The sequence below is a fragment of the Phymastichus coffea genome, unplaced genomic scaffold, assembly GCF_024137745.1.
Source record: "Phymastichus coffea isolate CEN01 unplaced genomic scaffold, Cenicafe_Pcof_1.1 PCOF00003, whole genome shotgun sequence".
Taxonomy (NCBI): Eukaryota; Metazoa; Arthropoda; class Insecta; order Hymenoptera; family Eulophidae; genus Phymastichus; species Phymastichus coffea.
Window position 1 is genome coordinate 11,689,991 of NW_026706814.1, and position 27,549 is coordinate 11,717,539.

A 27,549-nucleotide genomic window follows, 5' to 3' on the forward strand; every position below is an offset into this window, starting at 1 on the left:
GTATTATTTGATTATAGCTTACCTCAAAATTTCGAGCACTGTTTGTTTGTCCGTCCATTCGTCCGCTGGTTCTGGTCTAGTGACGTTGACGGAGAAAGACGGTTGTCGTGTGAGTGTTGTAAATGGTACTGAGTCGTGGTGTTGTAGCTGTTGTTGATTAATTGCGTGTGTGAAAGAAAGGCTTGTGGATGTAAGTGAGGTGTTGGATTGAGCTGGTTGTGTATTGCGAACGTGTTGAGTGAATGATGTGTTTTTTTGTGTTTGTGCTGGCTGTCTATAAGTGTTTTGAGTGAGAGATGTATTTGATGGTTGGTGTGAGTGTGAAATTTTAATTTTTTTGTTGTGGTTTGCAAAGAGTGATTGAGAGTTGACGGGTTTTAGTGTGTACGTAGTGTTCTGTATTTGTGTGGTGTTTAGATTGTGTGTTTGTGCCGTTAAATTGATTCGGTCATTGAGCCCGCCCAAATCTTGTTGAAGAAGCCGCAGAGATTGGCTTGGCTTCAGTGATTCGGTTCCCCTCATCTTCGGTGGCATTGTAACGTCTACGAAAAACATTTGAGGGGACGAGTAAAAAGTATCAATGTGTTCAATAAATAAAATAAGAAATGACAAGTAAAAACAAATTAGCATTTATCGTATCATCTCCTTATAAAAAACAGATTCGAAAAAAGTGAAACCAAACTATTTGTGATGTAATTGGTTGAGAGATATTTACGCGAGCATGCATAAACATATCGGTATTTATTATGCATATATGATCAGAGTTTATGTTTTAAAATTTTAAATATGTAAAGAAATAAAACGATGAGATCGAGCGAAGCGCACCTAACATGTGTAGTAGCTAAAAATGCGTAACTTAAAAGTTGGTTGAAAGCGAATTTATAAAAATAAAATAATAAGTTTGATAAATACAAATATTATACTGATCAAGATTATCGCGTAAAATTTCGCTATATATTAAAGAATCTGCTTAAGATTGCGAGGAAAGAATTGTCGACACTACATAATAATTCCTTTTAGGTTCCGACATACAATTATTTGCAGGCCAATAAGGCATCCTAAAGCATTTGCATTTAACATTTTGAAGTGGGACTAAGGAGATATCAGGCGATAACGAATGAACTAAAAAAGTTCCAATTTTCGAAGATACAAATTGACCTACATCGAAAACATCATCAACTTCTTGAAAACATTGAATCGCTAAATAACAATGATCATCATCTATTTGAATAATATTTTTTACTATACAAATTCTGGAATCAATCAAACGCACTGTATTATTAGCTTGATCGAGAGACAGCTTAAAATTTCCCGTTTCAAGTTTACCGTACATACGATAATTATAATCATCTAATGACAATGGCGCATGATAAAATTTTCGCCGATGTTGTTTTCTAAAAATAATTTTCCTTTCGTTTGATTTTATCACCTGTTTCTTACGAAGACTTTCAATTCTCCTCCTATAAATTTGTGCTAGATGAAGATGCGGTTTGCGACAAGCTTTACGAAAAAACATCATGTTATTTTCGTAAGGAAAAGCTGAGCATGAATCAAGAGACCCGAAATTTTTATAGTCTTCGTGTAAATGTAGAAGACCATGAGTGACGTATGATAAGAACTCTAAACCAAAGATTTCTTCAGCTCTAACGACGTAGATTTTAATAAATTCTTCAGCGTATGCAAGAAGATTTTCAGAAGAACCTGGACACAAAAAAATTCGTATAGAACAGCTCAGAAGTAGAAAATGTAAATAAACGACAGTTTCGATTAAACCTAAAAAAACTACGGGGCCAGTATATACAAGTACTTGTCGGAACTCGGTAGCCTTGAATTTACTATAATTTGTTATATCTACGGGTTTTCGTGAAAATTCCTCAGGACAATATTTTTTTATTAAAACTAGTCTTTTGTTCACTTGTGAGATTGCGATTTTACTCATTTTTGAACTCTGAGAGAATTTACCATCTATAATAGCTTCTAAAAATTTTTTTGTTACTCCCATGGCGACTAGATGCATATAATCGAAAACAACGTGTGATACGAATTGGAATGGTAGCCTGTCGAGAGCCCCCGCTCCCTCCTTGTGATACTCACCATCAACTTTGGAAATGTACTCTTCGTTTGTACGAGGAGGATGATTTACTCCTCGAAAAACCATTACAGAGCTTTGGCGAATAAATTGACCTTGTACCCAGCATTTTGAACAAGGTACCCGAGAGTTGTGACCCATATGTCCAATAATAAAGGCTCGGGCAGGAGCATCCGCAATAAAACATCTCAATTTTATAGGAATTATTCTACCATTGAAGTGAACGCCATTGTTTGCTAATATAGAAAGAAGATCATCAACGAAACGCTCCATCATTTTTACAGATTCAGTAGGTTTCTTAAAACCCTTCCATATGCTAGCGAGTTCCGGTTTGCTACCAACTATATTAGCAATCCGAATACAAATAGGCCATATCCTGACTGAAGAAGATTTGTGTAAGGAAGCTTCATCTGTACTGAAATCAAGTTCTAAAATTTCCGGAACATTTTGAGGAGAAATTGATTGGAGGGTCGTTAAAATTGCATTTTCAACGCCAAAATGAAGATATTCACCTCCAGCAATATTCATAATGGAAGCTTTATCGTGGGGAGTACGCAAAATTGTACGTGGATCCATGTGCAAACTAGCCAGGCAAGAGTGTGAACGTATAACATTCATCACAGCTTTTATTTGAATGTGGTTCATATCGGTATCTACAAATGCATCTCCTAGGCGTTTTTCAAAATTTTGCAAACTGTCATCTTCGTTTGAAGATATTGACGATTCTAAAGAGGAAGATGATGAATCTACATGATCAGCATTTGATTCATCTCCATCAGATACATTATTATCTCTTACGATCACTGTATGGTTTTCATCACCAATATCAAAAGTGTTGCAGTCTAAATCATCATGATTGTCTGCTGGTTGATTTATAAGAGGATTTACGTCAGCCTGTTCGGAATCTAATTCTTCCTGCATTAACGCACGTTTACGCGATTTAAAAATCTTACGCTCTAATTGTTGACGATATTGCAGAGAGTAATCTTCAAAATTTTTACGCGTTATTATATTATTTATTTGAGACATTTTTATTAGAATCAATTTAACTCGGAGGATAAATTATTATAATACAGTAACTACTATTTACCAGTTTTATATACTTTTCTTTCTAAATGTTTAGCGTAAATAAATTTCAGAGCTATATGTTACCAGTATAATATATATGAATACGTTACTTTATAAATACTCGCCTTCCGATTGAGCTGCAAATCTATAAAAGAAATAAAAAACTAATCTTAGTTCATAATTTTTACCACCAACAGTAGTGGAAGATTCATAAATAAATTTATTAAAAAAAATACCGACTTCACATTTATTTGGGATTACTGGAAAGTGGAGACGCGGAATCGAGAGAGAGAGAGACAAAGATAAAGTAGTTTAACTATTAATTATGGTAATTAATAAAAACAAATAAACAGATTGGCGTTTTGTGCGTTCTTCTAGATAATGTCTTTTTAAAATTCACAAATAATGTAGACTATTCATATTGAATGATTGCTTAAAAAATTATTATTATCGATTTAACATGTTCATAAATCTTAAAAATATTTTAAAATGGGAAAGTCGTTCTTGAATTGAATTTAAACAAATTCAATATATACTCAAAATGAAAAAATACTTCATTTATACCTGTAAGTTATTATTAAAATGAAAAAAGGAAGTTTCCATGATCAAAAAAGTTGCGCATGCATGTATTTAACTTTTCACACCCAAAATAACATTAATGATGTTTTTTCTTTTTTCTCCGTGCACCGTAATCATTCAATCACCTTATAACTTATTACGTTTGAATTACTTTGCCAATTGCAGAAATTACTACTAAATCTTATTTTTCACTTTTAATTTTTATAATAACTATATTCACGCATGCGTATTTGCATATCGGCGTCTCAGCTGGAGACCCACTGCCATCTATAGTAAAGTAGAGTATATATTGAATTTCTTTAAAATTGACCGATCATAGTTATAACGCGGTCTTGTTTATTGCAGGGCATTTACTCAATTGTGCATTCCAGTGTCAAAAATTTTAGGGTGCGTTTGTTTATCGCTTTGTGTGGTGTTGTTGTGGTGTTGAGTCCGCGAGATTCGCTTGTTCCTTCCTTACAGTAGTCATTTCAAGTCACGAATTTCGTCATTTTAATATCTTGTATGCTACCATTACAGGTGCACCCTTATTGTTTTATAAACAAAGTTTTTTTATTAGAAAAAATACCTAAGTAGTACTTAATTGTATGTGAGGTGCATTTAAGTTAAGAAAAATTGTAAAATTATTTGAATTGACAGTGCAGTAACTGTGAATATTGAATATATTATCATAGCCTTACAATGGATAATATACAATTGCCTCAAAGAGCTTTGACTTTTTGCATGATGATGCTGTTATTCTCAGCAGCTCTGATGAACTAAATGCAATTGCAGTTATTAATTTGTGCAACGCTATGTCTGTGGTATCTCACATGCATTATTTAACGTATGTACAGAAAAAAAATTCAAAACACTATCAACAATAAAAATGATTAAATAAAAAATGCAAGTAATGATACAATTTTACTTTTTTTCTAGATTTAATGATGATGAAGAACCTGTAGCATTTCAAGATTATTTTGAACTCGTGCCTTTTATGTCTGAAAAACAGTTTATACAAGATTTTAGAATGCCAAAATCACATTTTGAAATATTGCATGCCAAATTGGTGAACTCTCCTTCCTTTCAGTGTACTGGTAAAGGGAAAGCACCCGTTTACTCTGAAAAATGCCTTGCGATAGGCATCTGGGTGTTAGCAACTCCAGATAGTTATAGAAGCATTGCCAGGAGATTCGCAGTCACCAAGTCTACGGTTAAATGCTGTCTGGAAAGAGTGATCAATGGGCTACTAAATGAAGTCTGTCATAAAGCTATTCGACTACCAGAGACAGAAACAGAGCGAAGACTACTTGCATAACAGTTTGAAGTTCTTGGTGGAGAAGAAGGTGGTCTGCAAAAAGTGATTGGAGCTCTTGATGGGTGCCATATCAAAATACGAGCTCCTGCTAGAGGTGACAAATCTGTGTATTTCAACAGGAAAAAAGACTATTCAATAGTTCTTCAAGGATTGTGCGATGCAGATTGCTTTTTCACAAATGTAGATGTGAGGTGGCCTGGTAGTGTACATGATGCAAGAGCATTTACAACCTCGGATTTGTATCCCTTGTGCGAAGATATATGCAGAAATGGATATTACTTTATAGGTGATTCTGCTTATCCGTTAAAAAGTTATCTTATGAGACCTTATCGCAGGACTCATAGATTGAGTTTGCGCCAAAAATTGTACAACAAAATCCTAAGTAAAACCAGGCAGGTAATTGAAAGGGCGTTTGGCTTTTTAAAGACTAAATTTAGAAGATTGTACTATTTACATAGGAATAATGTCAGAGACTCAGTGCGTACTATTGCAGCTTGTTGTATTTTGCACAACATTTGTTTAGCATCAGAAGAGTATGCAAGAATTTTGATTTTTGGCAGGAACGAAAATGAAAATGATGAACCAATGGAGCAGAATTTACCAAACAATATTGTTGAAAATCCAAATAGAAAGCGACAGCAAATAGTGGACAGATTATGGAATTTGTATGCTAATTAGAAAAGTGCCTCATGTCAATTTATAAAATATTTTATCCATCGATACTGCAATGAATGTACCATATGCACTTTATGACATTTTTCACAGATTTGCTTTGGAAACTGACAAGTTTTACAGAAAAAACAATTTATTCATCTTGTGTTTTACAGAAACAGTTTGATTATCTTATTTTGTAATATTACTCAAAATGCATAAATAAATTGTACATTGTTTTTAAAACAATATCAACATACTTATTTTAATGTAGTGAATAAGTTATTTTACCGTTTTATATTATAGTTATCACTAATTACACGTATGAATTGAATATCACAACTTGACTACAATGTCTCTGAAACCACAACATTATTTCAACAGCTTCGCATGACAACTATTCATATATAAACAGTAAATGTACTCATTTTTAATTATAGTATCATTTTTATCTTAATGCAAATGAGTTTCAATAAGTTATATTTAAATAATAAATAACGCGTCTTATTGTACCTTTATTGACTATATCATCACAGAAAAGCACATTGCATTTTATATGATATAGCTAATGATAATTGGATAAATTAGTTTGAGGTTCGGTAAACTGCTAAACTCTTTTGCTAATGTGTGAAAAAAAGTAATTATCAAATCTAGAAAAAAACGAAAAGTTTACACGAGACAAATATTGTAGAAATTTACTTTAAAATTTGTAGTCCTTAATTATTCAAAATCTGTTGAAATGTTAAATCTTGCTAATTTTCTTTCGAAGGCAAAAATCTTTCAGCCATTCTGTCGACTGAAGCAGTGATAGAACGAGTGTTTTCTGTGAGAGACTGGATGAGCATATTTGTAGTATCCTTCATGACATTGATTCCTTCTGCCAGAATGTCAGTATTGGTCTTTCTCTTTTTAATCAGTACTTCAGCTTTAGGCAATATTTTATCATTCTGGTTCTTAGGCGATCCTTCATTATTTTGATTTTCTTCATCGCACACTTTTCTCTTACGTTTATTTGATACTTGCTTCCAGCTGTTAAGATCCTTCTTTTTCTGTACTAAATCTTTATTTTCAGAAACTTTTTTAATAGTCTTACTAGATTTTCCCAAACTCTTCATGGAAGACAGTGATTTAGGCTTGGTGCCATTCATTTCATCACATTTCCTCGCACATCCCACTGATGATGACTTTGGATTGATTGAGGAGCATGCAAATACTGGAACTACATTTGCTTGTTTTCCACACATTGACTCAAAAAAATCATAATGCTTGCATTTTGCAGGCGATTGCCCTGTTTTTTCATTCTGCTGCTTAGCAATTTTGTACTGCTGAAATAAAGAGTAAAATTTATTTTTTACTTGATTCACTGAATTGATCCTGAAATCAAATAGAATCAATTAATATAGGTTACAAACAATGTTGCAATACAATTTAAAAGGCAAGTAAAATTCAGTAACTTACTTTTTCTTTCCAAGTTTTTCTGTCAAGGTTTTCCAAGATATGATGTTATTTTTATTCTTCATGTTTTTATACTCGTGCAGCAGATCTAATTCTTCTGACAAATCCCAGCCTTTCTTTTTTTTCTCTTTCATTGCACAATTTAATACATCTGTACGTAACTCTTTATATTCTAAAACTACTGATTCAGCTTGAGCAATATAGCTATCTTGCTCCTCCGGAGTCAAGCTTGGATCCTGAGCTTTTGTTAACAACTCCATCTTTTTCTTCAACATCTCTGCTCTAGCATCAACCAAGACATCTTCTTCTACAAATTTGTCCTTATGATCATCTTCATTATATTCTTCATCATCTGTAGTGTACTCTTCGTCTTCACCGTAGTTTCCTTCCAAAAATGCATGAACATGATCAATGCCATCGTCAATCTCCTCCTCAAATAAAAGATCTTGCACAGCTACATAAAAAAAAAATATATGTAGTACTGGATAGGTATAGAATATAACATCACATTATCAATACTTTTTTACTAACTAGTTTTTTTAGAAGAGAGAGTGACGTTTTGCTGCATTTCAGCGGAAATGTCATGTAAAGAGTCGGCCTCGTAATCTTGTTCTACTGATGTGTCTTCAGGCTTTGGATCGTCGATTTCCAAAAATTTGTTTTGATAATTAGGATCATCAGAATAGATGGCATATGTATCTGGATTCCTATAAAGGACTTGATTTGGGTTAGTGACTATAAACAAAATTTTCAACATTATTTAATGATGAAGCTTGTGGAGTGCAAAAGATTTGATTTATTGCAGCCAGTCAGAAAATGTAGCTTAAGCAAAGATTAAACTTTATTCTTATATATAAAAACTTACGTGACAATGGATATACTTTTAGAAGATCTGTAGTTTGAACAATGTCGTGTTCATGGTAAGGTAACATACATCCATGACGAGAAAGATCTTTATGCAAAAATCGTTCATTGCACCAGCCACAAGACACCATGCCCTAGAAATAATAAATATTGATACTGTAAAAATTTTGGCCAGCTTTAAAGTTAACATTTCAGGTTAAAAATCGAACAGTGGTATAACGCTAACAAGTTTCATTGCTAAAACTTTTATCAAATTATACAATTCCTCATGACTAAAAATTTTACCTACCTCCATAAAACCACTCATTGCTAATGAAATTTACAAACTTTCATTAATACAGAACAAACAACAGGCGGGAATGTGAAAGGTTCGACTACAATCAGAGAATTGTTGTTTTTTAAGATGGCTACCCCATTCGTTACAAGAACGTGGGAACAAGCGAAACTCGCGGACTCAACACCATAACAACACTACTCCGACCGATAATCAAACGCACCCTTAGCCAACTTGATTCTACCAATAAACTTTAAGCGGGTAGTAATTTGTTTATTAACAGGATTTCTTTACGAAGATGTCAGAATCGTTCTGTGAACGTCCTTAGCTGCTGTATAACCTGACTTGCTTTTTTTTATAGCTAAATACAAGTTTAAAAATCTATTAATGACGATCCAGAAAATCTCATCATACAGCCATCCATCCCATCAGATATGTTGCCAATTAAAAATTTTTATTTAATTAAACATAAAAAAACTTGTTGCTTTGTGGATGTTTTCTTTTGTTTGCAGGCATAAAATCCCAAGGAGAATGCTTATTATCAACAATTTATACAGATGATTATCAAGAAACATACATCAGAGATTGTGTCACATCCAAAGAGTACACAGTGGCTTGCAGCAAAATGTTAATTCAATATAAAGCACCCATATTTACTTTTTCACCATGATTGTAAAATTGCAATAGATATTACAGAATACATTGGACCAGTCGTATGTACCATTGGTGATTTAATAAAACAATGAACAGCAAAACTATATACAAAAAGTAAACATGGTTTTATAAACTCGTGCCTTCCATACTAACATATTCAATACTAGCATTGCAAATAACAGTAGTAATATTGGTTGTAAATATGAAGATGAATCATCAGATTTGGTTGCTATTATGAAATCCAAACCACAATCCACGATAAAAAAGTGACTTACAATGATCATAAAGTTATTGCAGCTAATATTAGTTATGAGATCCTGTCACTAGAGAGATACCATAATATTTGATCGTTATAATTATTTAGCTACAATAACTTTATCAGCATTCTAAGTCACTTTTTTGTCGTGGATTGTAGTTTGTTTTTGGTACTAACACCAGCACCTGGTAATTCGTTGTCATAATCACAACTATAAATGCTACTATTATTTATAATGACAGTCTTAAGTGTGCTAGTATTCAATGCACAAGTTTACGAAATTATATTTAATTTTTCTTCACTATATTATTACTATATTATAATTTTTCAATACTATATTAGCATGCATTTCAATATATTGCCCTTGTCATTTATAGTTGTGATTAGCCTTAGTTGTCCATTTAATCATAAAAAATTTTAATTACTAAAACACAATTTTATTTTTTATCTTATTTTACTTCTTTAATAATTTATATAAATACTGATTATGCATCATTATTGATTGTATTACAGTCATCACAATTCAATAAATTAGCTTATTGATCAGTAGAATTTCAAAAAAATTGTTAATAATTTTTATTTTTACTTACTTTTATCTTAACTACGACTCTCCACCACAAGGAACACTTTCACAATTAATTGTTACAATAATAGTACACTAACAATCACAATTATTTATGATTAAATCGTTCAATAGAAATCACACTGACTGGTAAAGAATGTGAGACTTTTTAAAAGAACGTTTTTCAAAAATATCGTTGTTAACCGATGACGATCGAATATATGGTACGTGTATGTATGGACATTCAAATATATATTTTGTACACATAAATAAAATTATTACAAAGAAATAAAAAAACAGGAACATATATTTAATATATTTCTATTATCAAATACTTTATTAATTTTATTAAAAATACATTAATATGAAAAAATAATCAATGCACGTAATGATACCTTTCGAATTTATTTTTTCACGTGACCGCAGAATGACAGCATTCTGACGGCACGGCGTGCGGCATTTGGGACTTGCATTATGCGCGCATTCTGACGGTACGGCGTGCGTCGCTTTTCGTGCTTGCATTATGCGTGCATTCTGACGGCACGGCGTCACGAGCACGCGCGTGCAAGACCGTGCTGGCACGCTATATTATCTATGGGAATGCCGCTCTTTTTTCTCGGTCGATAATGGTGTAACATCTCGCGGATGATGAAGCGGAACTACATTGTAATATTGGGAACTAGATGAAATATAATGTATTTTAATAGCACAATTTTTTTGTCTAGTTCTTTCATTTCCTAATTATCAACCGCCATACATCTATGGTATGAATTAACACCTATAACATATATATATATATATATTATTACGTTTACATATAGTCAATAAAAATAAGCAAGTAACACAAACTAAAACTTTATTGAAACACAAACGTGATGCTTTCAATTTGACGCTCAGGCGTCAACTAACTAAACAACAAAAATATTTATTCTAACGTTGCCGTGGATACAAACGTACGAATTTGATATTATAAATCGCATTCGTAACTATATATATATATGAATGAATAGGTGTTAATAAAAGACGCGGCCGTGCAGTACGCATTAGATTTATTAGCGTATTACTTATTAGCACCTCATTAGTGCATATGACTATACCATGCGATACGCGGATAAACTTCAGATATAATATACATAGTTTCCAGATTTCCACTCTCCATACTTCAGGTATACGGTTAGTGTATGTGTGTTGTTCACACTTTTCCGCTTTAAGGGTGGCGCAGCGTAATCAAACATTACCACTCTTCTCTCTGGGCGCCAATAGGTTGGCATTGCCCACTGTCTTTCACTCCTTCGCTTTCAAACACCTTGGAGATCCGGAAGTCAAATTTGCTACGACATTCCTGACGCACACAGCGAGTCGGAACCTTTTTGATCTAAGGCGGCGACCTCCTCGAGAGGAGTACCGATCTTTTCACGGTTCAACGCTCAAGGAGAGCGGAACTAAAGGCTTGACCCTCGGTTTGGGCGCGACGGGACTCTAGTTGCCCCAACGTCTACTACGTTGGAAGCACGCAGCATACAAATCTTACGAGATTTGCTTGACCTGGTACCACTACCCCGCAGAGGCCAACCCAAATTGGAATGTCAGAAGAGAGATTCAGCTAGGACAGCCAGAGGAAATTCCTAATACGATCAACCAGCTAAGCCTCCCCTCCTGGGCTCGCGTTCGAAAAACATCCCACCCTGCGTACCTGTATTAAGGGATTTCTCCCACGACTCACAGGTCCATCGCTTCGACGTACCAAGGCATGTCTTCCCATTGCGTTTCGGTCCTCCCCGCTCACGCTGGTGGGTATCCGTCATTCGAAAAAGTTGTTACCCGGTTTTCGCCCCAAAATCGGTTCTCGCTTTCTAAGGAATGGTTTTTATGACTGGCTGATATTGGTATTTGTTCTTTCGATTTAATGTTTTTGATTGTGAGGTCAGGGCGGGGTCTCGTCTAGCCGACAAGGCGACTCCCCAGGCAGTTCTCAGTATTCATGCCGGTCATGCCACGCATTCAAATCAAAACTCCGACATTAGGTTAAATGGGGTAATTTGCGTTCAAATTATCGAACTTCAGAGTTTAGTTCTGAAGTTTGATGTTCAAAGTTATCGTTCGAATATTAAGCTTTATGAGCTTGTTTAGGTTTAAAAATTAGGTTATCGTGCGAGTTTTTGTCCTTTGGTTAGGGACCTTTAAGAGGCGGCGTTTTTCTACCATAGTTTGTAACTATCTTTTTGCGCTTTCTCTTTGTTATAGGTGCTCCTTCCCTGGGCTCTATGACTTTTCTAGCAAAGTCTTCAAAGACTTTGTAGATTTTCCTGCTAGATACTAGGGCTGTTTCCGGGCAAGGCCATGTGTGGCCCTCCTCTTCAACGGCCTCTATTATTGGCTTTCTTAGTTCCCTTACTTCTTCGCAATTAAAGAGAATATGACTTTCGCTTTCTATTTCTCCACAGCTACACAGTTGGTCTTCGCATAATCCTCTCTTGTGGAGGTATGACTTAAAAGCACCATGTCCAGTCATGAACTGTACTGTGTAATGGTTGGGATTAGCCACCTCTTCTTTAATCTATCCTTGATTACTAGGAAGTAGCAGAATGTTCTCCTGCCATTTGTGGCTGACTGCTATCTCTCCTGCCGTACCCTTTCGATTTCATTTTTACTTAGCATAAAATATGTATGTACAATAACAAAGCATTTCTTTAAAAACAGCTGTTCGACCCGCGGGTGAAAGACTTAAATTTAGCATCCGTAAAACCATCCAATCAGAGCATTGTGCGAGAGAGATAGAAAAGGTTACAATATTTTCTTTCTTTCTCTTACGCCGTGCAAAAACTTGCCACAACTTTCCCATCTGATGGCTCCCTCCATGTATATATACTCTAAGGTTCAACTCCGTTGAATAGAAGACAACTAGGATAAATCATCTGACGTTAAGGCGAATACACGTATTATCATACGTGTTTAACGGAGCGGCGGTTTGCTGTGCATCGTGGGAGTTTGTTCTTAAATAAATTTCCCATTTTCAGAGTTATCTCCCCCTTTACACTAGATAATCAGAGTATCGACGTGGTATACCGAATAAACCTAAAAAATGTTAAGGGAACAGTGTTAAATTAACACCAATAAATATGAAAAAATGAATTTTTAATCAGTTTTTATTTATTGATAATCCAATAAATATAAATCCAGTAAATAAATCTTCTAAAAATAGCATAAACTACTCCTATTGATAAAACATCATGAAAATGAGCTACTACATAAAATGTATCATGTAAAACAATATCAATTAATGAATTAGATAAAATAATTCCAGTTAGTCCACCAATGGTGAATGAAAAAATAAAATCTAAATATCATAACTTTCTAATATTAAATTCAATTTTTATTCTATTTATAGATGCTAATCATCTAAAAATTTAAATCCCAGTATAACAGCAATAATTATAGTGGTAGAAGTAAAATATGATCAAGTATCAACATCTATCCTAACTATGAATATATGATGAGCTCAAACAATAAATCCTAATAATCTAATAGAAATTAGCTTATAGTAATGGGCCTGTTCGTAACATATAAACACAATTTAATTATTTTTTATCATTATTACATGCAAAATTGAAAAAGCAAGATTGTAATTACTATTATGATTTGTCTTTAACTATAAGAAATACAGATTTAACCCTATATGTACAGGTATTAGTTATAAGTTATTCCGCTAGAGGTCGCATACTAGATCCCAAGCAAGATACGACTCTATATGTATAAATCTAACCAAACTTCTTGCCTTCGATATGATGAGCTAAACTCCCAAAAGTTTGTTCAAAAGTGTTACTTTTTTATCGCTCACCGACATCCTTTGAAGTGGGTATAAGAATGTAATATATAGTAAAAAAGTTATATTAATTGGTACTCACTCAAATACATGGAAGTAGAACACCATGCATACGAACATGTCTGGGCGTTATTTGTGGAACCACTCTCTAACCGCTAGGAATCATCTAGAATTAGTCTCTGGAGTTGCCGTTTGGCCACCCGTTTAGTATATTTGGTAAATCATTATTCTGGACAAATAGCTTCTCTTTCATTTCGTTTCAGTCATCGGGGTCTTATGCCGGTGGGTATCCGTCATTCGAAAAGTTGTTTTCCGATTTTCGCTCCAATTTCGGATTTCGCTTTCAATAGAAAGGCTTTTATGACTCGCTGATGCTGATCTGTTCTCCTTCGTTCAATACTTGTTGATTTTAGGTCGGGGTCTCGTCTAGCCGACAAGGCGACTCCCCAGGCAGTTTTTAGTATTCGTGCCAGTCATGCCATTTATTTGAATCAAGTTCCAAAATTAGGCTCAATCAGGTATTCTAACTAGCGTTCAAATTATTGAACTTCAGGATTTAATTCTAAAGTTCAATGTACAAAAATTATCGTTCGAAATTTAAGCTTTATTAGCTATTCAAAATTCATAAATTAGTTTAGTCATTGTGCGAGTTTTGTCCTCTGGTTAGTGACCTTGTAAGAGGCGGCGTCTTTTTACTGTAGTTGGTAACTACTTTTCTGTGCTGTCTCTTCTTTATAGGTGCTCCTTCCCTGGGCTCTATGACTTTTCTAGCAAAATCTTCAAAGACTTTGTAGATTTTCCTGCTAGATACTAGGGCCGTTTCAGGGCAAGGCCATGTGTCGCCCTCTTCTTTAACAGACTCTATTAATGGCTTTCGTAGTTCCCTTAATTCTTTGTAGTCAAAGAGAATAGGCTTTCGCTTTCTATTTCTCCGTAACTACACAGTTGGTCTTCACATAATCCTCTTTTATGGAGGTATGACTTAAAAGCACCATGTCCAGTCATGAACTGTACTGTGTAATGGTTGGGATTAGCCACCTCTTCTTTAATCTATCCTTGATTACTAGGAAGTAGCAGAATGTTCTCCTGCCATTTGTGGCTGACTGCCATCTCTCCTGCCATATCCTTTCGATTTCATAGTTGATGAGTTGTATGGCTTTTGAGATTTTTAGTCTGCCCAATCGAAGTTCCTCCGATTTTATTCGGATACCGTGCATTTTAATCGATTTCCCTTTCCTGACGTAGTACTTTGCAACTCTCGCGTCAAGCTCGAGAGCCATCGGTCGGGAGGCTGCAAGCACGTGCGCCGCTTCATGAGAGATCGATTTGTAGGCTTTCAGTGTTTTGCAAAGAACTGATCGCTACAATCTCTCTAAAGCAGATTGCTGTTTGATGTTGGTCCTTTGCCACTAGCCCGCAGCGGCATATTTAACTTTCGATAGTAGGAAGCCATTATATATCTTTTTCATGGAATTGAATTTTAGGCCCTAGTTCGCTTTTGCTATTTTACTTAGCTCGAAATAGGTGTTATTACAGTCTTGATCTACGTTTCGAATATGTTCCCCCAATTGGAAGCCCTTCAAGATCGTGATTCCTAGGTACTTGACTGTTTTGTGCGTTCTAATGTTGTCTTTCCCAATTTTGACTGTAGGGTTCCTATTCTCGCTTAGTTGGTCTTTTAGTCATATTTTACTGTTAATTTCATTTTGTCAGACTTGCACCAACCGTCATTATATTAATGATTTCTTGGGCTTGTCTTTTAAAATCAATGCGTGTCTTCGCCTTGATAATGGGAAGCACATCGTCTGCGTAGGCTAGTACTTCATATCTTGTATCCCTGATTGCTCGGAGTGGTTTGTCGAAGGTGACATTCTAGCCTACCGGGCTAAAAACTGAACCCTGAGGGCACCCCTTCGTCACTGTTTTCAATGTTTCTTCGAAGTGAGCATATATGCCCACTTCTCGATCACTGAAGTAACTCTGGAGGAGCTTATAGACATTCTTCGGACAATTTCTTTCTTTCAATTAGAAAAGCAGGCTTGGCCACCATAAGACATCGAATGCTCCTGAGACGTCTAGTGGAATAGCGGCTACGTACTTGGTCGACGGATTAGATTCTGCCTCTTCTACTATTTCATATAGTTTTCTAATGGCATCCTCTGTGGATCTATTCGCCTTAAAGCCAAATTAATCCTCTGAAGACAAGTCCGAACTGTTTAGAATGTTCGATATTCTTTGAATCACAAGCCTCTCGAGTGTCTTCCCAGCTATAGGGAGTAGACATACGGGTCTATATGATTTAATCTCGTTCTCGGGTTTTTCAACCCCTTTGAGCAACGTGATTAGCATTCCACTTTTTCATCTTCTGGGGAACATTCCGCATTTTAAGCAGGCGTTGAAAAGTTGCGTCAGTTCGTGGTGTAATGGTTTAGCATTTACAAGCATCTCTGACTCTATTTTACTTTTGCCTGGTGATTTCCCTGCCTTGTTCGCTTTAAGGGCCATTTCAACTTCCCTTATTAGGAAAGGCATTTCGTCGCCGGTTTCTGGAACCTCCCGCATATCTCTGCGAATCTTTGCATGTGCATCGTTTTCGCAGCTTGGGTCGTCATCAGGTATTAGTCCTTCTAATAGAGCCATGCTTGTTTCTTTCCAGTCTTTTGTGACTGAACCATTACGATTAACCGTGCACAATGCTTTTGAGAATCTGACTTTATTGGATGCTCGTTTGTACGGATACACCCAGGCATCCTTTTCGCTTTCAATAGTGCAGAAATCTCGCCAGCTGTTGCTTTTGGCTCTTTTAATAGCCGTTGCATAATGTTACTTCGGTTCGTATGAGTCTAGCTGGTTGTGAGGCAAAATCCAGTTCGATCACTATCGGCCTGTGGTCACTGGTGGTCCATTCTTTCACCGCCTAGCTAGCCAAGAGGTTTGACAGATTTGATATATGTAAAGTTATATCGATGTCCGTCTCACCTCTCGTACTACGGCACGTTGGAAGTTGGCCCCTCCTGTTGGCCACTATTAGCCCGAATTGGTTTATGAATTCTTCAATGACTATTCCATTCTTGTCCTATGTGTTAGATCAGATCTTTGACTTGGCATTTGCATCCATTCCAACTAAGACTCTTTTGCCTTTCAATTACTTCAGAGTCTTAGCTAGTTTATCAAGATAGGTCTTACTGTTGTGGCTGAACTGGCAATAGACGCTTATGAAATAAATTTCGCCAAAGGCTCCGACTACTTGTGCACAAACACAGTAGGAGTCACACAGATTAGAAATCTTGGTAGCACTGACCTTGTGCGGGTTATAGAGTATCGCAGTTTGAATCATTTCGCCTTTTTTGACTCCGTGAATGGCTGCGATACTGCCCATACCTGAAATCGCGTTATTCCAGTGATATAGTTCTTGCACCAGTGCCACTTGTATGTCAAGATTTCTGTCTGTCATGATTTCTCCGTGCTCATCGTTGGCTACTTGCCTTTTGTTGAGGTTCAATTGTATGATCCTCAGTTTCGGGCCCAGTTCAGGGTTTTGTTATGCGTTCAAGTTAAACCTCTTAACTGGTGGGCAATCGTCTTTGCTTTCGTCAAAATTGTTTGGTTGCGAAGGAAACTGAGTTGACGCCGAAGTATTAGAGCAGTGCTCTAATTTCTCAACGGTCGCCTCCTGCTTACGTTTCCTCGCCTTTCTATACCTAGAATGGTTGACCATATCGCTTTCGAGGTACAACGCAATGTCTAGTTATATATTTCCTCCTTTGGGATCGCTGCTGGCGATTCTGGGGTGTGGCTTTCGATTATTAGTTTCAGCGTTAACGTGCGCGTTCAAATTAAGCGAGTGGTGTTCGAGTGCAAGCAGTGAGTATGTTTGTGCGTGTTGACTTGAGCTTCGATTGTTACCTTGTCGAGTTTCCCCATCGTTTTCCATGGCTCTTATATTTACAGTTGATTGAGCTAGTTATTTTCCTAGCTTTCTAACTTTTGTTAGATCATTTAATTATATTGGTTTTATTTATTTTATTTGATTGTATTTGATTTGACAATTTTTTGAATCTATGATTCTTTCTTATTTTTAATTTTAATTTCTGATTTCTGATTTTTAATTGGTAACTTTTCTTAATCTTAATCTTCTTCTTAATCTTATTCTTAATACTACTGCTTAACTTACTGCTTAAATTATAATTAACTACTTAAAACTAATTTGATTATAATATAACTTAATACTACTTACGAATGTACCGGCGTGTTTAACTTCACGCTAGGTTTGATATTAATCAAACCTCGTCTTGGTCAGGGTTAGGTGTTTGACGAATTGCAACCAAAGTAGCACTTGAGTGAGCATGTCGGGTTTTCACCTTTTCTATCGTCTTAGCTAGTGTTCACCTTTAGCAGCACTGGATTTGATGAACATCTAGTGCATGGTTTTCGCTTTCAAAGAGAGCTGACAGCCACTAATTTCGCTTTCAATTGTAAAATTGCTTTAGCTATTAGGGCTTAAACAATTCCTTAGCAGGAAGGATGCTGCCCTTCTGTGGAAATATTTTGGACGTAGATCAAGAGTGTAGAGGGAATAGAAAGAGATCAAGATCTCTGGAGAATTGTTATAATAATGAAAATGTGAATGCGAACAAAATCAGAGTTCATGTCGCTACGACGCACAAAACCAGTGGTTCCCATGTTCCCATCATCAGTGAGAGTGTAGCTACGCACACGGGCAGTGGTTCTCACTTCCCCTCGTCGCAGCAACAGCATAAAGCCACGGATGAATTCTTCAAGGCAGACAACTTCGGCCCGTACGGTGTGTGGGTAAGGAAGATTACTGACGATAAGAAAGAACTCAGCGCCTACAAAGTTAGCAGCATTATCTTCAAAAAATACAAGCAGGTCAGTTTGATAAAAAATAGAGGTAGATTTAAAGTTGAGATATTATTCAAGAAGAGAGAAGAAGCAAATTTGATACTAACAGATAACTCTTTAGCCAAACACAACATTAAAGCCTTCATTCCAGGCTTTAGAAAATTCAGAAAAGGTTTAATTAAAAATGTTCCCACCGATATCTCACTAGATGAAATCAGAGAATCTATTGTATCTCCAGCTCAGGTTTTAGACGTAAAGAGGTTGAAGTATAGAAATAAACAGGCCGTAGGCGATGAGGACAAGTGGCTAGGCAGCAGGAGTGTTCTCATAACCTTTTCGGGTCAAATTCTACCCAAAAATATTTTTTGCCTTCATGTCCACACTAATATTCAGCCTTACGTGCAAAAGCCTTTACAATGTTTCAATTGTTTTCAGTTTCATCACACCGCTAGTACTTGCAAAAGCAAAAAGAAATGCATAATGTGTGGAGAATTAGCTCACGACGAAAATGGTGGCAAATGTGTAAAGGATACTCCGACTTGCTCCAACTGCGGAGGCCCTCATAAGAGCATTAATTCCAGATGCCCAGTGTTTGAAAAATATAAGAGAATTAACATTCTAATGGCTTACGACAATATACTATTTGCAGAAGCTAAGAAAATCATTTTTGACGAGTCTAATGTTCTAGCACCAAAGTCTAAAGAACATTTTCCAAGTTTGGATCAGCTACAACATAATAGATTTCCAAAGAATCTCAGAGGAAATCAAAATACTCAATTTTCACTCAACTCAATCAATGTTACTTCTAGGCCTCTAGAAACAGTCCAATCACCTCGCGAAGCAATTAAAGTGTCTAGCAAAGACTCTCTGAGCCCCCCTAGTCAAGGAGGCTTCAGCCATGATCGCAACCAATGCGCATTGAACGTACATACAGACACCTACATTGAATCAACGCAGATCAACGACCAAAACTCCGCTCTGGATACGACCAGGAAGCCGTCGAAGGAGAGACATGAAGGAAATGATGGATCTCCATCGTCTCCAGCGAAACCAGCGATCCCCCCGAAGCCCATGTTTATCTCAACACCTCTTGAGGTTGTTCCGCCACCTCCGGAGCTCGAATCGTCTTCAGTGAATCCTGCTCTTAAGTTAGCAAATAAACTCAGTTAATCGAATGGTTTTCAGCCGTATGAGAGTAAGACTAGAAAAAAGAATAAGAAAAAGTAAGATAATTCTAATTTAAGTTTCCTAAATTCCAAGTAACAGCATATTTACTCAGTTCTTGTACAGTAATTTCATATTTACATTAACATCTTCTATCAATTGAATAATGGCTAATAAAAACCTTAAGATTTTACAATGGAATAGTAGAAGTATCAATAATAAGTTATGTTTGCATAAATATGCTAGTGAATATGATGTAATTGTTATTTATAAAACATAGTAAGATTCTAAAAAGAAATTTGTTCTAAATAATTTTAACACATTGAGATTTGATAGAGAAGAAAACGTAGGAGGCGGCTTAATTTTCTTCATACGTAAAGATCTCATCTATGAAAAAATTGACCTGAATTTTATTCCGCGCAGTCTTGAGATAGGAGCTATTACTGTAGACACTGCTAAAGGCTCTTTACTGATAGTATCATGTTACAGACCACCTTCACGGAACAAACAGAGCAACAATATATCCGCTAATGAATGGAAAGCTCTAATTAATGAAGTTTTAACGTTCAACACTTTTGTTATATTGGGCGACTTCAATGCCCATCACCCGTATTGGGGCAGTAAAGAATTTTGCTCAAATGGCAACGTAATAGCAGACAACATGAATTTCGATGAACTTTTTATTCATAATGATTATTCACCAACCAGAATGGTAATCAAAAATGATTTATCACGCTCTTATTCTTGTATTGATCTAACTTTCGTGTCAAACAATATAGCTTTTATCTCTGACTGGAATGTCTTAAAAGACAGCTGGGGAAGCGACCACTTCCCTATTGTGACTTCCATTAAGCTAGAGCCGGAGCTGATCTCTTCGCGGAGAGGCGAGTTCCGTATTAATTTAAAGCGAATTAATTTTTCAATGTTTTATAATATATTAGATGCGGGTAAACCAGGATTTAATGCTATCAGTTTCACTAACGCCAAAGTGAATGATAGATTTTTTTTTTTTTTTTTTTTTTTTTTTTTATTTCCACGTTTATTTACAATCTGTCTCGCCGTTTGAGACAATAAGTAAATTTAATTACATTTAGCGAAGTTTACATTATTCTAGTCAGGATACTCCTTTGAGTTTCTGACTTTGTTTTACATTATGATTAAGAGACTATATATTCAATTATATATCCATCGGATTACGTGCTTAATATTTTATGTTTCTTTAGTCTGGTGTTTGTAATGGAAGTCTTAAGAAGATTGTTGACGAGTTCGTTAGGATGCTTATGGAGTCTTGCATTATATTTTCCGTAGAATGATTTAATTTCTTCTTTGACTGATGAAACTTGTAGATCATTTCTAATTATTTCGTTTGTGACGAACCATGGGGCTCGGACTATGTTACGTAACACTTTCGATTGAAATCTTTCCATTATTTCAATATTCGAGATTGAAGCAGCGCCCCATAGCTGAATACCATAAGTCCAGATAGGTTTGAGTACCGTTTTGTATAGCAACAGTTTATTTTCGATCGTCAGCTCCGATTTTCCTCCCATGAGCCAGTACATTTTCCTCCATTTCAGTCCTAGTTGTTTGCGTTTACTAAATATATGTTCTTTCCATGTAAGTCTTCTGTCTATGTGTATGCCTAGGTACTTTACTTGATTGCTTTGAGGGATGTATTTATCGTTTAATTTTATAGGTGGACAGGTATCTTTCCGAAGTGTAAACGTAGTATGTGTTGATTTGCTTTCATTCACTGTTATTCTCCAAGAGTGAAGCCATTTTTGAAGATAGTTGTCTATGTATATTTGTAGTATTTCTGATGCTATTGCCGGCTCTGTATGTACTGTTAAAATTGCTGTGTCATCTGCATATGTTGCTGTTAGAATGTTATTGGATTTTGGTAGATCCGCGGTATAAAGTAAATAGAGTATTGGGCCAAGAACACTGCCCTGTGGCACGCCTGCTGTTATGAGCTGTCGTTTTGATTTAATAATATTTATTTTGATCTGGAAGGTTCTATTTTGCAGGTATGACTGTAGTATTTCGTAGTGTTGTACAGGAAAACATGATTTCAGTTTATGTAGTAGTCCCTCATGCCAGACTTTATCGAAAGCCTGTGCAACATCAAGGAAAATGCCAGTGCAGTACTTTTTTTCTTCGATTGCCTTTCTCGCAGTAAGTGTTATTCGGTTTACTTGTTCTATAGTAGCATGATTATGACATCTGAAGCCAAACTGATGATCTAGGATAAGTTTTCTGTTTAATATAATTGGGTTAATTCTGGCTAAAATTAATTTTTCTAAGATTTTGGAGAATATGGGTAGAAGGCTAATCGGTCTGTATGAAGTCACAAGTTCTGGTGCTTTACCAGGTTTGGAAATCAATATAATCTCCGCTATTTTCCATTGTGTGGGAAAATGGCGTAGGCGGAGGCATGCATTAAAAATAATTGTAATAAATCTTACTGATATAATGGGTAACATTTTAATCATTTTTCCGGTAATATTATCAGATCCGGGGGCTTTTTTGTTTTTAATATTTTTAATTATTTGTAATACTTCCTTTATTTTTATCGATTTGATAGGAGTTCTATCTTGAACTTCCGTAGTTTCAAGTAAGGTATCTTCTTCTTGCTCTGTGATAGTTCTTTTATGAGGGGTGAATACTGTGCTGAAGTGATCCGAGAATGCTTCTGCTTTTTCCTCGTCTGTTTTAGCCCAATTTCCTGCCGGTTTTCTAATTGGTGGTATGAACGTTACTGGTCTTTTGAGACGTTTATTAGCTTTCCATAGCGAGTAGTCTGTTGCTTCTGTCGGGCTCAGATTTTGGAGATAGTTCTGCATTTGTTTATTTTTTTCTTCATATAACATTTTTTTCAGTTCTTTGGCTGCTTTGTTTACTCTTGACTTATCTTTGCTTGATCTGGTTGCTTGGTACCTTTTTCTTATTGCTCTTTTTTCTCGAATTTTTTGATCGATTTCGCTCAAGTTTCTTATCCTTGTTTTATTTCTGTTACACTTAGTAGAACATTTATCGATAGCTTCGTTAAGAAGTGAGTTAAACGAATCTATGCTGCTTTCTATGTTTATGACTGTTTTGAGGGGAACATTGCATGATATGCGTTCCTCTATATAACGGGTATATTTCTTCCAGTCAACTTTATTATAATTTTTATCTGTGGTTGTTACTTGTGATAATAGTGTGATTAATACCGGCGAGTGGTCTGAGGTTAAGTCTAAACATGACGATGTTTTAAAGTAATTTTTGCTTATTCCTTTTACTATTGCAAAATCTATTAGATCTGGAAGCTTTTTAACGTCTGCTGGCCAGTATGTTGGTTCTCCCGTGGATATTGGAGTGTAGTTATTTGCTTGCAGTATTTCGTACAGAACTTTTCCTCTGTATGTTGGAGTTGGTGATCGCGATCCCCACCATGGGTGTTTAGCATTATAATCGCCTCCTGCTATAAAGCGGTTTCCAAGTGAATGAAAGAAATCTGTCCAGTTTTCTTTTGTTATTGTTTTATTTGGGGGACAGTAGATAGCTGATATAGTTATCGGTCCATATTTATCCTTGATGACTACACTCGTCGCTTGTAGGTAGGTTTCGGTAGTCTGTGAATGACAGTAATGATTTATTTTTGTTTTAATTATAATTGCCGTACCTCCGTGTGCTTTATTAAGTGGGTGGTTTGTTGTATATACTGTGTAGTTTGGGATGCTGAGATAGTTCTTGCTTGTGAAATGTGTTTCTGATACCAGTATGATGTCTATGTTTTCATGTATTAAGAATGCTTTCAACTCCAGATGTCTTTGCATAAGGCCGTTTGCGTTCCAGATAGCGAGTTTTAAGCTGTTCATTGTGCTATTTTATTTACTAATACTGTTAAGAGATTAAGCATAGAGTCCATTCTCTGCATCAGCTGCTCCATCATGCGTTCAAGTTTATTTGTGTTATTGTTGTTATTGTCGCCGGAGTGTTTGCTTCGCTCGGACTGGGCATTTAATTCGTCTGTTTCTACTGTTACGTTTTGATCGTTTTGTTTTGATGTTGCTTGAGCATATGTTGTGTTCGGTCTAGTTTTGTTGGCATTTAAATTTGAACTGTTATTAGTATTAGTATTTATTTGAGCTTGTTTACTGTTTGTAACTAGTATTTTTTCTCTTAATTTGGGAAACAGTTTTTGCTGCAGTTGTTTGCGAATCGGACATCCTTTGTAGCTTGCCGTATGATTTCCTTGGCAATTTGCACATCTTACTTCTGCAATTCTTTCCTTTATAGGACAGTTTTCCGTTGCATGTTGTTCTGCACATTTAACACAAATTGCACTTTTGTAACAATAATTTTTTGTGTGCCCAAGTTCTTGACATTTATGGCACTGTGGAATCTCTCTTTTAACATTCGGCGGTTCGAACTTTATCACTGTGTGTAATAGCTTGGTTACCTTGTAGATGTCTTGACTTTTGTAGTCATGTTCGATTTCCACCGCGAATAGTGGTAGTGGAATTTTTGTCACCCGATGTCTAATGTTCCGGATGTTCAACACTTTATGTCCGTATTCTTCGATGGAAGTTTTTAACTCCTCAATGTCAACTGATAGGTGGATACTTCTTAGAATAACTTTGAATCCCTTCTCTTCTTTCCGCTGATAGGTGTAAAATTGTGTGTTTTTTTCTTTGAGTGCTTTGATAATTGGCAAATATTTTTCCGAGATTGTCGGCTGGATTTTAACTTTATTTTGTCCAATAACTTTTAGTGTATAATTGTCTTTAGCTATTGTATTTAACATGTTTTCTAGTGGTTTGATATTTTCTACATTGTAGACGAAAATCGGAGGAGATTTGTTATTTAACTTGTTTTCTTCATTGTTCACTATGTTTTCTTCTTCACTTTGATTTTCTTTATTGTTTTGGAGTATTTCGTATTTATTGTTTGTATTGCTTAGCCAGTAGTCGGTTAATTGTGTTTGTTGTCTTTTAAATTTAGTTAGAAATTCTGGACTGCTTCGGCGTCTTTTATTATTTACAGTATTCTATTTTTCAATTTGATGTTCATTTAATGTTGTTAAATTTTCCCCACTTTGAGTGGCCATTTCGGCCGTTGTTTTGTTTTTGTTTGCTGTTCTGTTATGGTTATTTTGAACTGTAACTGTCACTTTACTTGATTGGCTATTACTATGGATTGTCCGGTAGAGCACAGTGGTTTCACGTCTGCTCACCTCAAGGAACAAACGCTGACTGATGAATGATAGATATAATTATTTTTTAGAATTTTTATACAAAGCCATTGATGAGTCAAAAACCGATAAAAAAGCGAAGGATAATTCTGACGTTGGCATTAGGAAACCTTACAGACGCGCTAAGAGGAGAAATTGTGTATGGTGGAATGAAAAATGCGAAAAAACAGATAGGATACGAAACGCTTCCTTTAGATCAATTCAATACCTCTACACTCTTGAATCTTATGTTAACCACAAAAAATTGGAAGCACAAACTATTAGAACTATTAGAAACATTAAAAGAAGAGAAAATTAACTCTTTTAAGAATTTTTGCTCATCAATCAATAGGAATACTAGAACTTCCGTCGTATGGAAAAAATTTAAGGCTTTTAAAAATGGCTCTGAAAAACCAGTCTCAATAGAAGGCAATAAAGCAGCTTTGCTTAACGCTAAGGAATGCTTAGAAGATCTTTGCATTCCTAAAAACCCCATGTTTCGCTCTGCAGTTGATATCTCAGAATATATAGAATCAAAATTTTCACACGATCATCAACCTCACTTTTTAGACTCTCCCTTTTCATACGAGGAACTAGACTTAGCTTTGAACTCTGTTAATATTAAATCATCCCCTGGTTCAGATAAAATATCCTATGAACTAATACGCTCTTTGCCAGATTTTTATAAAAGAATCCTTCTCGATCTTTTTAACGATTTTTATAGCCAAGGCGATTTTCCAGATATATGGTCAAAATATTTGATTGCTTTCATTCCTAAAAATAATAGCGATAAAGTCCGACCAGTGTCCATGGCGTCTCGCATACTAAAAACCCTAGAAAAGATGGTTAATTCTCGACTGACTTATTGGTTTGAGAATAATAATATGTTCTCTGACTCTTAGTATGGTTTTCGTAAAGGAAAGTCATGTGCAGATAATTTATCAACTTTAACTACTCACATCCACAGAGCTTTTTTCAAAAATAAAAGTTTAGCTGCATGTTTTTTAGACATTAAAGGTGCTTTTCGAATTTCTTTGTGTTTGCCTAAAAAGTTTGTCGTTTTCATCAAGAATTTGATTTACGAACGCATCCTTTTTTGCTTAAATTTGGATGACGATAATCAGTATACGGTTAACAAAGGCCTCCCCCAAGGTAGTGTATTAAGCCCCGTCCTTTTTGCCATTTACACCAGACTGATAAAATCTATCCTAGGTCCTGATATCAAAATTTTAGAATTCGCTGATAACATCGTTTTATACACGCATTATAACGATTTAGTAAAAGATTTACATAAACTAGAAGATGCAGTTAAGTCTGTGTTAGAATTTCTTAATGGCAGAGGCCTCGAGCTAGCTACCTATAAATTTGAACTGGTAATCTTCAATAAGAACAAAGTTAATTTAAAAAATATTAGAATTAAAATTGGCGGGGTTCATATATGCCCTTCAAAAAAGGTTAAATTTTTAGGGATGATTTTGGATTCGAAGTTAAATTGGCAAAAGCATATTTCTTATTTAAAGAAAAAAAGCAATTTTCCACTAATGATTATCAGCTGTCTACGAAGAACGTGGTGGGGAGCAGACCCCTCTACTCTGATTACATTGTACCAGTCTCTTATCAGATCTAGGTTGGAATACTGCGGCTTCCTTATTTCGCCCTGTTCTCCTACTTACTTTAAACATCTTTAGAAAATTCAGAACAGAGCTCTTCGATGCTCGTTAGGTTACCAGCAAAGCACACCGCTCAATATAATAGTTGCAGAATCGAAATTGCCCTTCCTCTCGTCCAGATTTAAATTCTTAGGATACAAATATCTTTTTAAATGCTTGTCAATCAACCGAAACAGCGTGATCCAAAATATAGAAACAATTTTGGAACTGGCAGATAATTTTCAATATGACTTTCATTACGAGAAGTCCGAATTAGTCAAAAGTTACGAAAGGATTTCTCACTTATCCGATTCGATCATTAAGTCTGACATACACTTCAAACTGTCTCAACCTTATAATAGCTTCCTCGAAGAATTCGATATTGACCTTACTAATGGAAAAAATTTACTCAAATCCCCCCATTTATTTGATGAGATCTTTGCTGCAGAGCAAAATGTAATTGATATATATACAGATGGTTCGAAGATTGTAATGGTTGACAACCGACAATCGGTCGGACTTGCGGCCTAGTGCTCTCTTGAACCTTTTAATATTTCGTTAAAAATCACAGATATGGCTTCCATTTTTACGGCGGAAACCCTAGCTCTAATTTATAGCGTTAACAACATTAAGGAAAGCGATAACAATTACTTTAGAATTTTTTCTGATTCACAAAGTGCCTTAAAAGCTTTGAGTAATAACTTTAATTCTAAATTAGTTTCGCCGTTGATACTTCGGCTTAGAACTGAGTTGTACCAATGTAGGATACTTGGCAAAATGATTAAATTAATTTGGATACCCTTACATAGGGGTATTTATGGAAATGAGTCAGCAGATCTTGCCAAAAATGCGGCCAAAAATGGTGCAATGGAAAACGTTGAGCTTCCATACACTGACTTAATTAGTATAGTTAAGCGTGAATGTAAACTAGATTCTAATAACACTATATTAACTCATTCCAAAGAAAAGGGAACATTTTATTTTAAATGGTTCTACAAAGATTCTAATAAACCATGGTTTCATAAATTTTCCTCGCTGCCTAGAAAAGCTATAGTTACCATTAATAGGATTAGAAGCGGCCATACA

General features: G+C 35.6%; 1 protein-coding gene across 1 annotated transcript; it reads left to right on the forward strand.

The window, feature by feature from the left end:
* Nucleotides 1-605: 605 nt before the first annotated feature.
* LOC131665891 (uncharacterized) lies at nt 606-5,711 on the forward strand. Its single transcript, XM_058938120.1, has 4 exons — nt 606-635; nt 901-992; nt 4,655-4,973; nt 5,037-5,711. Exons 1-4 carry the CDS (start codon nt 606-608, stop codon nt 5,709-5,711), a joined length of 1,116 nt encoding a protein of 371 aa, XP_058794103.1.
* The last annotated feature ends 21,838 nt before the right edge of the window (nt 5,712-27,549 follow it).